A 12,833-nucleotide genomic window follows, 5' to 3' on the forward strand; every position below is an offset into this window, starting at 1 on the left:
TGCCCAAGTATGGAGAGAGTTTTCTTTGATAGCAGGCTATGGTCAAGAGCGTATTATTCCCTAAATCCCTTTAGTCTTTGATAGAAGACTGTGATCAAAGGCATATTTGTGTTAAAAATTGGGTTGCGTATTAAAGAATAAAAAAACCCAAAGAGAAGAAGCTAAAGGAGAGACCAAACTCAAACTCTAGCATCGAAAATCAAATCTCTCTCTTTCTCTCTCTGTCTTTCCAATTTGGTATCTCCCAGTCACTCTCTCCTTGATCTATTAGATTCACAAGAGAAATCTGAAGTTCAAACTAAAAAAAATCAATGTTTCGATTATAGTTTCAATTTCAGTGGTGTTTCTTCTCAGGAGATTGAAAAATCAAAACGGTTCGTACGATACAAACTGAAACAAAACAATATTTAAAACCATGCTCACCATTCACCATCACTTTATGTATGAGCTTCGTCATGTAATTTAAGGGCTCATGCCAAGTTCATTTACTTTGAGTTGTACGGAATGCGCAAAGAACCACATTACCAAAGCACTCATTAGGCACCCGAGGACTCAACCTTGCTCTCCCATTCACTGAAATCTTAATAAAGGTTGTCTCAAACTTGTTTAACTCGTGACTCCTTGTCATGGTTCACCATAGATGAGCAACAAAGCTCTCAAATGCTGTATAAGGCTTGTCAACACCACAAGCATAAGAAGCCTCTCCCTTAAACTCAACAACAAATTCTTAAGTGAGCTACATGCAATCCCGCCCCCAAAAAAATAAATAAATAAATAAATTATGGGGATTAGAGCCTCGTTGAGCTTGCTCTCGAGGAGTTGTGAAGCAAACTCAATCTCATCGCCTCGACAAGCTGGACCTAAGGAAACCTTGAACTGGTTCACAAAGTAACCATCAGCCACCATATGGTTCCGTGAGAACCCTATCACCGAAGACCCACGATTGAGCCTTATGAGTTGAACTAAAAGAATTTAGTTCATAGAGGTCATTTATGTTCAAAAATTTCACTGTGATTTCAAAAATGATTTTATTGATTTTGTAAAGAAAATTTCAAATTTTAGACTGATGAGAAAAATGATTTTTAAAAGAAATTCTAATTCATTTATATTAAAGTCAACACTTGAGATGCGATCACTTATTTGATGGTATTGAGAACGTGATTCTTAATTGAGTGTGTAGGTGAAATTAATGCCCAAATAGGTATGTGAGACATGCTTTGATCTGAGAGATGGAGATTAGACCTTTGACTTGGAGGATTGGAGCACGTGGATACTAACCACAATGTCAATGATTTAAATCCCTCATCACTCACAACCAGCCTAAAAGGGAATGACCTTTATATCTATGGAAGAGGAAAATCATAGTCGGGATAGCAGATAAGGCTTAAATGGGGTAGATTTGGAGCGGATCTGAGTATATCCATATTCAGATTCAAATTTCTTTATCTGGAGCCAAATTCGTATCCAAGTCCAAATCCGACTCAGATCCTAACCCAACTGAATTAATTGATTTGGATCAGATAATTCTGAATTGTTCAACATTTTTTTTTCTTCTATACTTGTTTGTTAATTGCTATAATAGTCTATTTTATCATTATGATTATTTTATTTTTATAAGAATATTTATGTTACAGTAAAATAGTATAAAAGTATATTTTGAAAAATCTAAAAGGATATTTTTCAAAGTAATATATTATTCCGATCTAGGCAGATATATGGATGGATCCATATCCAACTCAGATCATATGACATATCAAACTAACCCATTTTTTATTTGGATCTACTACAAGGATCTAAACCCACTAAATTCCAAGTTCAGATATAATCCAACCCATTTTATACCCTAATAACATACCCAAAGCTTGGTGCCAGTGAGAGTAACTTTCCAACCCTCACGAGACAAACCCTACTTAAATGTCAGAGAAAGGTTGTCTTAGTTAATCTAGTAAATAAACCATTTAGATTCTAAAATTTGGAAGTCAAGTCATGTACATTTTGGGTAGATTTGTCATTTAGAAGTGAAATTGAAATTTGAAAAGATAGTGGAATCAAAGATTATCCCGACCTTTTATCAAATCATATGTTTGCCAAGTCGCGCAAAATTTCACTTGGCATGTTCCTTAGAAAATTACAAAGCAAAAAAAATAGAGTGATAATTAAATTTTACATTGATCATTTTTCATCATTGCGTGCCCATATATATAAAAACATCTATATTGTTATAATGTGACCATGAGATGAGTTTGAGGGGCTAAATGGTCTCTTTCTTATCATTTTAGAACCCATGGTGAAAAATAGAAAATAAAGATTAAAAGAGAAGATAAAGAAGTCTACAACGATTTTCAAGTTTACAAGTAGGTTTTGCAACCTAAGTGAACTGGTCCAAACTCAATTCGGGCTTGACCCGATTGATGGGTGAGCCTGTGCCGAGTTATGTAGAAGATGAGTTAAGCTTGAGTTAAAATATCTCAACCAATGTTTTATATATATATATATATATATATATAGATAAAAATATTTCATATTAATTATATATTTTTGAAGTATTTTAAGGAAAACAAACACATTATTTTTTTACTTCTCTTTTTATTTGAATCCATTGTTATATATTTTCTTATATAATGCGCATAGATTTCTTGAAGATGAAGAATCATTTCCTTAAGGGTATTGACATTAAGAACTAAGGAGTGAAAGGAAGCATCATCATCAAGAACATTTTTCAATTTAATTTTTTGATTTTATCTTATTATTATGGTTTGTGAACAATTGGATATTATTAATGTGAGCTTTCCATAGTATGATCTGTCTAAATATTCGTTAAATTATGGATTTCAAGGTTATAAGTGATTTTATATTTAATGTTATATTTCTTATTTAAGATATAAAGTTATTTACGGACCAAAATGAATTTAGAGTTGTCCAACCCGTCCAAAACTAACCCCAGCTCAACCCAAGACTGATTTTAGAAGCTCAAGCTTGGGTTAATGAACTCAGGCCCAATGATCAGGTTAAGTTGAACTTCCGTCGAAGGTTTTGCCACTTGGGTTGAGCCTGGGCTTACCCTCCATCCCGACCAGGTTGCCGCCTATTTATATCATCGCATCATTTTTCCTGTATGGTCTTTTTTATTTATTTATTGTTAATTAAATATCTTTATCTATCCAATGCAAAATTAATGAGATCAATGAAAAAATGCTCTAGCAAATATAAGACTAACGCCATTAAGTGATAAAATAAAATAAAGTCAATTGAGATGTTTACATCCCATAAAAAAATAAAAAATAAAATAAATAAAACTAATGACAGCATCAGTGAAAGGTGGATAGATGTATGTCAGAAGAGATCAAGTCCATAATGGACATGAAGTGAAGTATGAAGAGGAGATTTGAAAGGTTCCAAAACCTGGTCCAAGGTATGAAGTTCTCATGTGTTTCTCTAATAACGAATGTCCTTTTTAATATTAAACATCAAAAAAATTAATTAAACCCCTAAAAATGATCACACGGTAATTGCCGACATGTTTAACAACAATTTACTGTGATCAGCTAAGAAGAAGAAGATGAGGATCACCTGTATTACGGCACCTTGACAAGCATTTACCAAACCAAAAGCACGTCCACTTCACAATCCTGAAAAAATAGTTAACAATGGTCATGAAGATGGCAATGGTATGAAAAAGTCCAGGGGTGCAACTTGGTCCAGTTTAAACCGAGAATCGAACCAAACCAATAGCTTTGGTTTGGAAAAGGTTGTGGATCAGTTTTGGGTTAAGAAAATGGAGAACCGAGGAATTTGATTTGATTCTCGGTTCAAGACACCTATAGAACCAAACTCTTGTATAATAAAAAATATATATTAATTTATAATGAATTATTTTAAGACTCTAATATTAACTATTTATTTGTTTTCTTTTATTAAAAATATGTTGCTTCCAATGAGGTTTATAGGATATTGGCAACTCATAGAATCGAACCAAACCAAGCCAATCTTAGATCGATTTGGTTTGGATCAGTTCTATTCGCATTTTGGTTTATTCTGGTTCTTATTTAGTGGAGCCGACCTATGTCGGTTCAGTTCCAATTTACCACCAAGCTGAATCAAGCTGCACTCCTATGAAAAACATAGCAAAATCAATAATCATTCACTAATATAACAACAGTACGATCAGCAATTCTACAAGTTTTCAAAGCCATAAAACAAGACAATAAACCCAACAGGAATCTCAGATTAGATTAGATTTGAGTGTGCCATATTTTTTTTTTGATAAATATAAGTTTCTTTTTAATGAAAATAGGCATTTTTTTTCAAGAAGATCAGAAATCAGAGAAAAACAAAGGATCTTTACTCCCTACTAACAATATCAAATCTTCATCTAAAAACAAGATTTCCAGAATAGATCCCTCAACAATCTTAAAAGAGAGTGGACCAATGTTGATGTTAAAAATGATTTTATGGAGCTATATGTACTATTCCTTCAAAAACCCTTCAATTAATTTCCTTCCAAAAGCCCAATCTATTTCCTTCATAATAGATTTTAATTTTATCAAGAATTTGAGTGTCCTTTGCAATGGCACCGTTGGTGAGACAATTCTATTTTGATCTACAAACAATCAAACTGAATCCCTAAAAATAAGTTTGCAGCCCACATGTTTGCTTATATTCTTCAACTAAAATGTTTTTTTTCTTCCTTGGCATTTTCAAAAATCATAATAACAAAAGATTTTCTATCTAAAGAAGATCTATCCCAAAAAGCAAGAAGAACACCTTATTACTCAATAAAGATTTCGATTAAGATCATTCCAACTAGTCAAGAACCCTCTCTGATTGAACCTCAACCAACTAGTGACTCACTCTATTCTCATCATGACCAAATATTCTTCCTGGGCACCATTTTCGTGAACTTAGTTATATTAGCTATAACCTTCTTATAGCTCAGATTTGAATGTTTTGCTTCAATTTCTTATATGAAATACACCAATTTATTAAGCACAACCTTGACTTGATATTACAAAAATTTCTTTCATAACTTTTTTTTTTTAATTCTGAATTAAATATCGCTAACATGTAATATAATAAATGTCATTTCAGACTTCTCAATGGTGATGTATTTATGTTTTTAAATGCTGAGGGGTGTGTGCTAAGGAACTTCACAAGCCAAGCAAGAGTAGCAGGAATCTTATATCCGCCATGCCACTCCCACTCTGGCTTCAAGGTCATAAAATAATTCAGTTTCTAGTTTTCTGGTAATGCTCCTGCTTCTAACATGGTACGACTTGTTAGGGCTTCCATTAACCACAGCCAAAGCCTTGAGAGGTAAGGCATAAGCCTCACGAGCATGAACTTTTAAAATGGATAAAAATATTAAATTACAAGTAAATAAATAGACAAAACTAAAAGAAAAGACAACACAAAAAAAAAATCTGAAAGAAATTCTAAGTTCAAAATTTTACGTTTGAAAGTTTAACATCCAAATCCCAACTGGAAACTCATCAAAATCAAATTAAAACTGAATTCACATCCATGGTATCATACTTCCAACTCTCTAAATTTTAATGTCTAAACAAAAAAAAGACACTTAAAATAACAACTACTCTAACAAAAAATAAACCACTCCTAAGACTAGAATAAGCGGAAGAGAATGTTTTGCATTGGGAGAAAAATAGAAATAGAGAATAAACAAAAGAACAGATGAAATTCACTAAATATATTGTTGACTAACTTTAGGTAAATTAAATATTAACTATGGGTAACTCTACCATTATAAGAGTTTTATGTAATGATAATACAAAAACAAAGGGAAAGAAATGAAAATCCTCATAAGACACAAGCTTTAATCTAAAGGAACCAAAAAGGTGTGCACTTTCGCTAAAGCTAAAGCCTGCTCAATGCATATTTAGTCTTTAAATAAGTATAAGCCCAGAAGAGCCCAACCCTTCTCTCATTTATTTTTTTTATTGGTAAGCCTGTTTTTTATCGGTAACCCATAGACTTCACCAACTAAGCTAGTTGGCACCTTCAAGAAAGGTCTTCCCTTAAAGACAAAATCTTTTTTCCAAAGCCTCAAAGCACAAGCTTTCAATGCCTTCGAAACACTAGTTGTATCAATTGCCTCATATCCATGTTGGACAACGATACACATAGCATTGCCCTCGTACATAGCCAAAAAAAAAAACTTTTTACGGTTTTTAGGCTATGGGTTTTTTCCACGGTGCCTCCGAACTACATAAATTTCCTCAATCGTTACATAGATCTTGAAAAGAGGATGCACAATCTTAAAAGTATGGTGCAGTTGTGAACTCCTTCCCATGCGAAATGCTTAGGTTGCTTCAAAAATAAAATTAAAAAAAGGAGAAGAAAACACTTTCACATATCATCGGTACTTAAAAAAGAGAAAGTTCTATCATCATCACCTGGAATGCTTGGCTACTCATCTTATGGTTTCACTCCTCCAAAGTAAAATAATTGCCCAAAAAGATAACATATTAAGTGATGAACTGATACTACAATTCATTAAATTAAGCATATTTTTAAAAGATCAAAAAAATTCGAACTAGTCAATCAATCAGTCAACCTAAATATAGCATACCATAGACAAGTAATTTCACACATCCAATAATTGAGACCACACCCCTAACGAAAAACCATGCGATTACAAGAAGATATCCGATCTAGTTGTTATGAGATAGAAACACCTAATAAAGACCTTATTTATGAACAGTAAATACCATATGAAAGAATAAGTGGAAAAGCATACCTTGAAGAATCTCTTAAGCAGAATTGTTTGTAGGGGCTGGGTGATGGTTTACAACCACTGGGGGCGTAGAGCTCGGTGGGTTGTCTCTTTCTGTTTACGGGCCTGAAACATCTCTTCTGTCTCAACCACAACTAACCTCTTTACCTATGAAGTCAAAACGAAATAAAAAAGACATCAAAACAAGACGAAAATTTTCAAGACAGAGATAAAGATGTAACAATTGCAAATTATTTTAGGACCTGTTGGAGCATCCCCCTGACAGTAGGTGTGTTCCATCTCATGACGGTTCGATTGCATTTGCGGAGTCGCATGGCCTCTAGGGTCCGTCTATGAAGCCTTCTGGTACCTGGAATACCCCTCACCAAGGTTATATAGAGATGGGGACTCCATGCGATCGGCACACATGCTTTGAAAGCCTTGAAAGCATTCATTTCTTCTCTCTTTCAAGTACACTAATCAAGAAAAGGTTTAATCAATAATCCTTCAAAGAAGACAAAAACAAGGAAGAAACTTGGGAAATAGAAAGTCAAAAATCACAATAAAAGGACGATAAAAAAGAAAATAAATAATGCAACAAGAATGATAATAAAATTTATGTATGAAAATTACTAATCAAAACATAGGTCGGAGTTAGAATCAAGGCAGAATTACTTCAATGACACAACTGTCATTCATAGGGGTAATGTGTAGACATGATGAGAACAAAATTTACAGTCCACATGAACAGAATTGAGTAGGTGGATTGCCCATCAGATGGACGATTTTTATCAGCCACTTCTGCACTCAAAATGGACAATTTTGATCTCCACCATTTAGAGAAAATATATGGAGTGCCCGAAGTACAAAAGTCGTTGAAACCCCAGATAACAAACAACCCTGAATCAATCTTTGAAATGATACCTAAAGAATCAACACCCAAATGTCTCTTATACCATCCGTGTGGTAGAGCAGTGGTTCAACGACCTTGGTGTGTTCCCTAAAGTCGTGAGATCGAGTCTCCCAACCCATGACTTAACCCAATGATCCGTTTGTGGTGAAGGGGCATATCTGCAAAAAAAAAAAGGTCTCCTGACAAAATTTAAGCCTAGTCTTCCCTTCTTCATCAATCAAGTACTCCTCAAATGGATTCCTTCATCTCGGCATTCTATAATGTGAAATTTACGTTGTGTTTGGATTGAGGGAAGGGAAGGGAAGAGAAGAGAAGAGTAGTTTCTCTTCACCCTGTTTGGATTGAAAGAGAAGAGAAGAGAAAGAGTCAAGTTTCTCTTGTTTGGTTAGGATTCATAAGAGAAGAGAAGAGAAATTATTCTTGTCAAATGACTATTACACCCTTCATAGTCTAAAGAAGAAAATTCCACTTGTACAATGATACAAAATATAAACAATCAAACGTTCAAGATCACTTTGGGGGTACCTTTCGTTTGAATGCTTATAAATGAGAGTTTCTATTGCCACACTCACTTTTACTAAGAACATCCCAAGCAAAAGTTGGTGCGGCAATAGAATTTCTCTAATATACGGATTTTGTTAACAAGTGTCCTAATGAAACACGTTAAAGTGCAGTAAATACACTTTGAAAATTATAAGTTGTATCGAAAATGCCCTTACAAGAATTATTTTTTTACAAAAATATCCTCGGATCCCAATTTCGAAAGTATAACTAGAAATCCCTCTCTAATATAATAGGGGGAAATTACTTAAGGAGGGCGCTTTTATTTAAAATGCACCCAAGTTAGTAAAACATTGTTTTCTTAATGCCCCCTCACCCCCATAATTATAAAGTATAATGATTTTCTGATACCCCATCACAGAACCGTAGATCATTTTCGTTGGGATTCACATAACCATAAATCTTTTCTTGTGTACTCCGAGGCAAATGATCTGTGATTCTGTGATGAGCGCATGGGGGGGCGTCATATTATCACGACACAATTATAAAGGGTTTGAACGATTCCAGCAGTTCGAAACTTCTAACCCATATAAAGACAAAAACCATTGCCATAGATTTTGCCACAATTATGGTCCCATGAACCATCCCCATGTATATATACACACACAGATGGGCCTTGCCAGAGGTTGAAAACAAGGGTGTTTTAAGTCATTTTTATTAGTAGAGCTAATGGAAGACCACTGTCAAGGGGAATGTCTTCATTTGGGAAAATGAAGAGATATGAGTGCGTATTGCACCAAACCCCAAGGGGTACCCCAAAGCCTTGTATGCTTGTTGTTTAGGAGATATCCTAAAACAAATTACAATTATACGTAATCCTTTGGTTCGTAGACCATCCTTAAACTCTACAGTTCAATTATCTTAATTTTAACTTGGCTTGTCACTCAACTCGCCTAAAGCTTATTTTAGTAGCTTTTATATTGTATTTCAAAAGAGAATATATTGCAAAGAAGATTGCTAACTTTTTCATCTTGGAAGAAATTGGAGGACCTTCTTTGATCATTGAAGATCCTTTCACTATACATTTTTCTTTCTTCATACTGTATATTTTCTCTTCTTTTGTTTATCTTCTTCGATTAATCTTTGCCATAAAAAAAAGAAAAGATTTATATGATAGTTATAATTAACTACTTTTTTCCATCTTTGGTTGTATTTCTGTTTAATTAAATGGCCAAGTTTAATCTTTTTGACTAATTTTAAGCCATCAAAAAGAGCAAAATCTTCAACCTCATTGGAATAACTTCTCCAGTGAGACCAAGAAACATCTGAAAGGTACCTGCCATAGACTTCCTAAAATTACCAGTTTACCACCAATACCTGATGGATCCAGTTTGCTCCTAGAATAACTATCAATGTTGAGCATAATTTCATCTTCCTTTGGAGGCCTCCATTTCACATAGATGTCTTTGGATGATGGGGGACGGGCAATCAAGCTAATGCATTTCTATCTCTAAGACTATCACTACTACTGCTTTAACCCACCAATGTAAGGGCCCAATGAAATCCCATCACCTTAATCTCCTCAATGTTTATTCTCAAATGCATGTCACTAGTACAAAATGATGATCAATGAAATCACAAGTAATTATCTTTCTCTAAGAGCTACCTATCTGCACAGTACTTTATATTAGGTGAGACCCTCTCCAAATGCTTTTGAAAGGAAATGATAAGTAAGGAGAGGGATTAACAGATGAATCATAGCTCAATTGGTTTGACACATGGCAAAACAACTTTGAGGTCATGGGTTCAAGTCCAGCTTACCCATATAAAAAAAAATATAATAATGATGAAACATCTTAGTTTTCCCCCTACCGAAATTGTGGTTAATGCTATTAGGCTGTCAAACTCTGTTTCCATTAGTAAATAACTAATATGTAAATTTCCTCAGTATGCCAAAAGTATCATTTCCAATAGAAGATCTAGTTAAATGCTTCATATAGGTTCTATATGAGATAAAGAAAAGTATATATCTATTACTTCATATTCTCCATCTCCCACATGCCGAGACATTTCGAACTATATGAAACTTTAAACCATGGTACAGACTAAATCATTTAATGGACTCAAAAGGCATGGCTTGGTAACTATGATCCAGATTCATCATTCTCTTTAGTAATCTTCTTTGAACTGTTTTGTCATCTAATAAAATTAGATAATATTTGAGGATTAGCTCAAATAAAATCCAAAAACCAAAATTCTCTAATCAAATAAAACTCAAAAACCTTCCATCTAAACCACTTGTGATAGCAACACATTCCTAACCAAGGTGGAAACTTTCACATCGCAGAGTTATCTGACAAAACTCTCCTCTTATAAATTTCTCCAAACCAAGCAAAACCTAAATTCGGCAAAACTAGGCTACATAAAACTCATAAAAATTCTCAATTTACAGCGACAATCAAACTAAGAAAAACTAGCTTCTAATTAGAAAGAACAATAACCATAAATTCTCGTAGCAAAATTCAAGCCAAAAGAAAACTCAAACAAAACCCAAATTCGGATTGTCTCCTGAGATTCTCAATAGATGTCTTCACCTTCCACATAATGCACATGATTTCCGATTCTCTGAACTAATAATTAACCTCTAATTCACAATAACTATAAAATCGAAGAACTTCAAACAATTCTATTATTCTAAGAAACAAACCTTTTTGCCTCTTTCGATATACTTCACGGCAAAAAGCTTTTTGGTCTGCTTATCTCGCATCAACCTCGCCACACCAAAATTACCTCTTGACGACCTTGAGATCGAAGATGATGACTTCCCACTGTTATTAAAAAAAACAGAGCGTGTGAGGATTTTTGAAAAAAGAAGAAGAAGAGAAAGGTGTGTGGGGTGAAGAAGAGAAATGTGTGCCATTGAAGAGGGTTTCTTGAAGAAAACCAGAAGAATGAGAGAGAGAGAGAGAGAGAGAGAGAGGATACCTCAGGTCGTCTCCTACTTGAGTTCAGCTCCTTCGTTCTACACCTCTAGGGTTTTTGAAATCAGATTAGATTTTTTTTTTTTTAGGGTTTTTGAAAAAAGAAGAAGAAGAGAAAGGTGTGTGGGGTTGAAGAAGAGAAAGGTGTGACGTTGAAGAGGGTTTCTTGAAGAAAACCAGAAGAATGAGAGAGAGAGAGGTCGTCTCCTACACGAGTTCGAGTTCGGCTCCTTCGTTCTGTACACCTAGGGTTTCTGAAATCAAGTTCAGTTGTTTTATTACTTGGGGTGTAAACAGTAATAAATGGCCTGTCAATATAACTAAGTATTGGAAATTTTAAAAAAAGTGAGGGCAAATTTGAAATAAAAAATGTGCTCTCTTCCCTTCCCTTCCCTCCTCATCTCTCCACTTTTGGGGGAACAAAATTTTCGGATTTTTCCATTATCTTCCCTTCATTTTTCTTCTCTTTCCTCATCACTTAACAATCCAAACAGGAGAAAAGAAGAGAAAATAACATATTTTCTCTTCTCTTCCATTCTCTTCCCTCAATCCAAACATTGCGTAAAAGAAAAAATAAAAAAATATTTACTTATTATTATTTTCGAATCGGATATTATTAAATTTGAATCACCTATATCCGAATTCGTATCCGAAATACTATCGAATATTAAAAACTATTCGAATCCGAATTCGATATCCGAATTTTCGAATTCGAATTTCGACTATCCATTGACAGGCCTACGTGGACGGTATCAAGACGTGTCGGACGAATCGTCTTGATCTCGGACTAAAATTAAAATCATAATTTGGAGGAGACGAGTTATTCTTTTCATCTTCTTTGTACCCACCTCTTAGAGAAATTAGGGCTTTAGTGCCTTATTAGCAATCTCTTATTTAATTCTTGAAAAATTCATGAATTTTTTTGTTTTTTCCTATGAAAGTATTATTCTCTGGATTATTGAACTTTTCTGAATAATTCACGTGTTTCAAGTTTAGAAAAAATAAAACACATTTTTTACAAATTTTTATAAAATTTAGTCAGAAAAAAAAAATGTTATTGTAACTTGTTATATGTTGCAAAGTGTAAATTTGTAAGTTCTGACATGTAACACAAGTCGACTTTAAAGTGGTCATGCTTCAAAATTTTGGAGGAATCCACCTTTTCATGTGACAAATGTCTATTTTATATTTTAAAAAAAATAATGACATGGCCCTCTATGTTTATTTGAGATTACAACTTAATTTTTCAAATTGATGATTTGTCCTTTGACTTTGGTTTTCTTTTATAAACCAATGGAACAATAACCTTAATGCCCTCATTATCATAACCATCACCACTATACCATCACCAATTTCATCATCACCATCACTATCGCATTACCGAAGTTTTGGTTTTCGAATTTTTAAAATGAGACGGATGATACACATATGAAGCGTATGATACCTATTTCTCATTTATCGATTTTTTGATCGGATTTTTACAACCCAAAAGCAACTAGAACTCGAATTTTTCACATATCAATTTTTTGTCATATTCTGAATTGCAAAGAAGGCTTTGGTGCCTTTGAATCCTTTTGGGTGAGTCATCTCGGTATCCAACAAGATTGTTTTACCAAAATTACTTATTGAACTATGAGGGAGGGTTTTCTTTCTAAAGATCGGTTGACTATAAATATCGACAATTCATATCATTAAGACCAACATTCCT

General features: G+C 33.9%; 1 protein-coding gene across 1 annotated transcript; it reads right to left on the bottom strand.

The window, feature by feature from the left end:
- Window positions 1-3,267: 3,267 nt before the first annotated feature.
- Window positions 3,268-11,389, bottom strand: LOC147382223 (ribosomal protein L30 family protein). The gene is given in 5 exon segments (XM_086428035.1): window positions 3,268-6,820; window positions 6,823-6,898; window positions 6,994-7,206; window positions 10,852-10,972; window positions 11,130-11,389. Coding segments are annotated over 3 exon segments (321 nt in total). The 5' UTR covers window positions 7,186-7,206; window positions 10,852-10,972; window positions 11,130-11,389; the 3' UTR covers window positions 3,268-6,767.
- Between the last annotated feature and the right edge of the window lie 1,444 nt (window positions 11,390-12,833).

This window comes from Akebia trifoliata, chromosome 16, assembly GCF_017979445.1.
Source record: "Akebia trifoliata isolate Shusen 1 chromosome 16, ASM1797944v1, whole genome shotgun sequence".
In the NCBI taxonomy this organism is placed as follows: Eukaryota; Viridiplantae; Streptophyta; class Magnoliopsida; order Ranunculales; family Lardizabalaceae; genus Akebia; species Akebia trifoliata.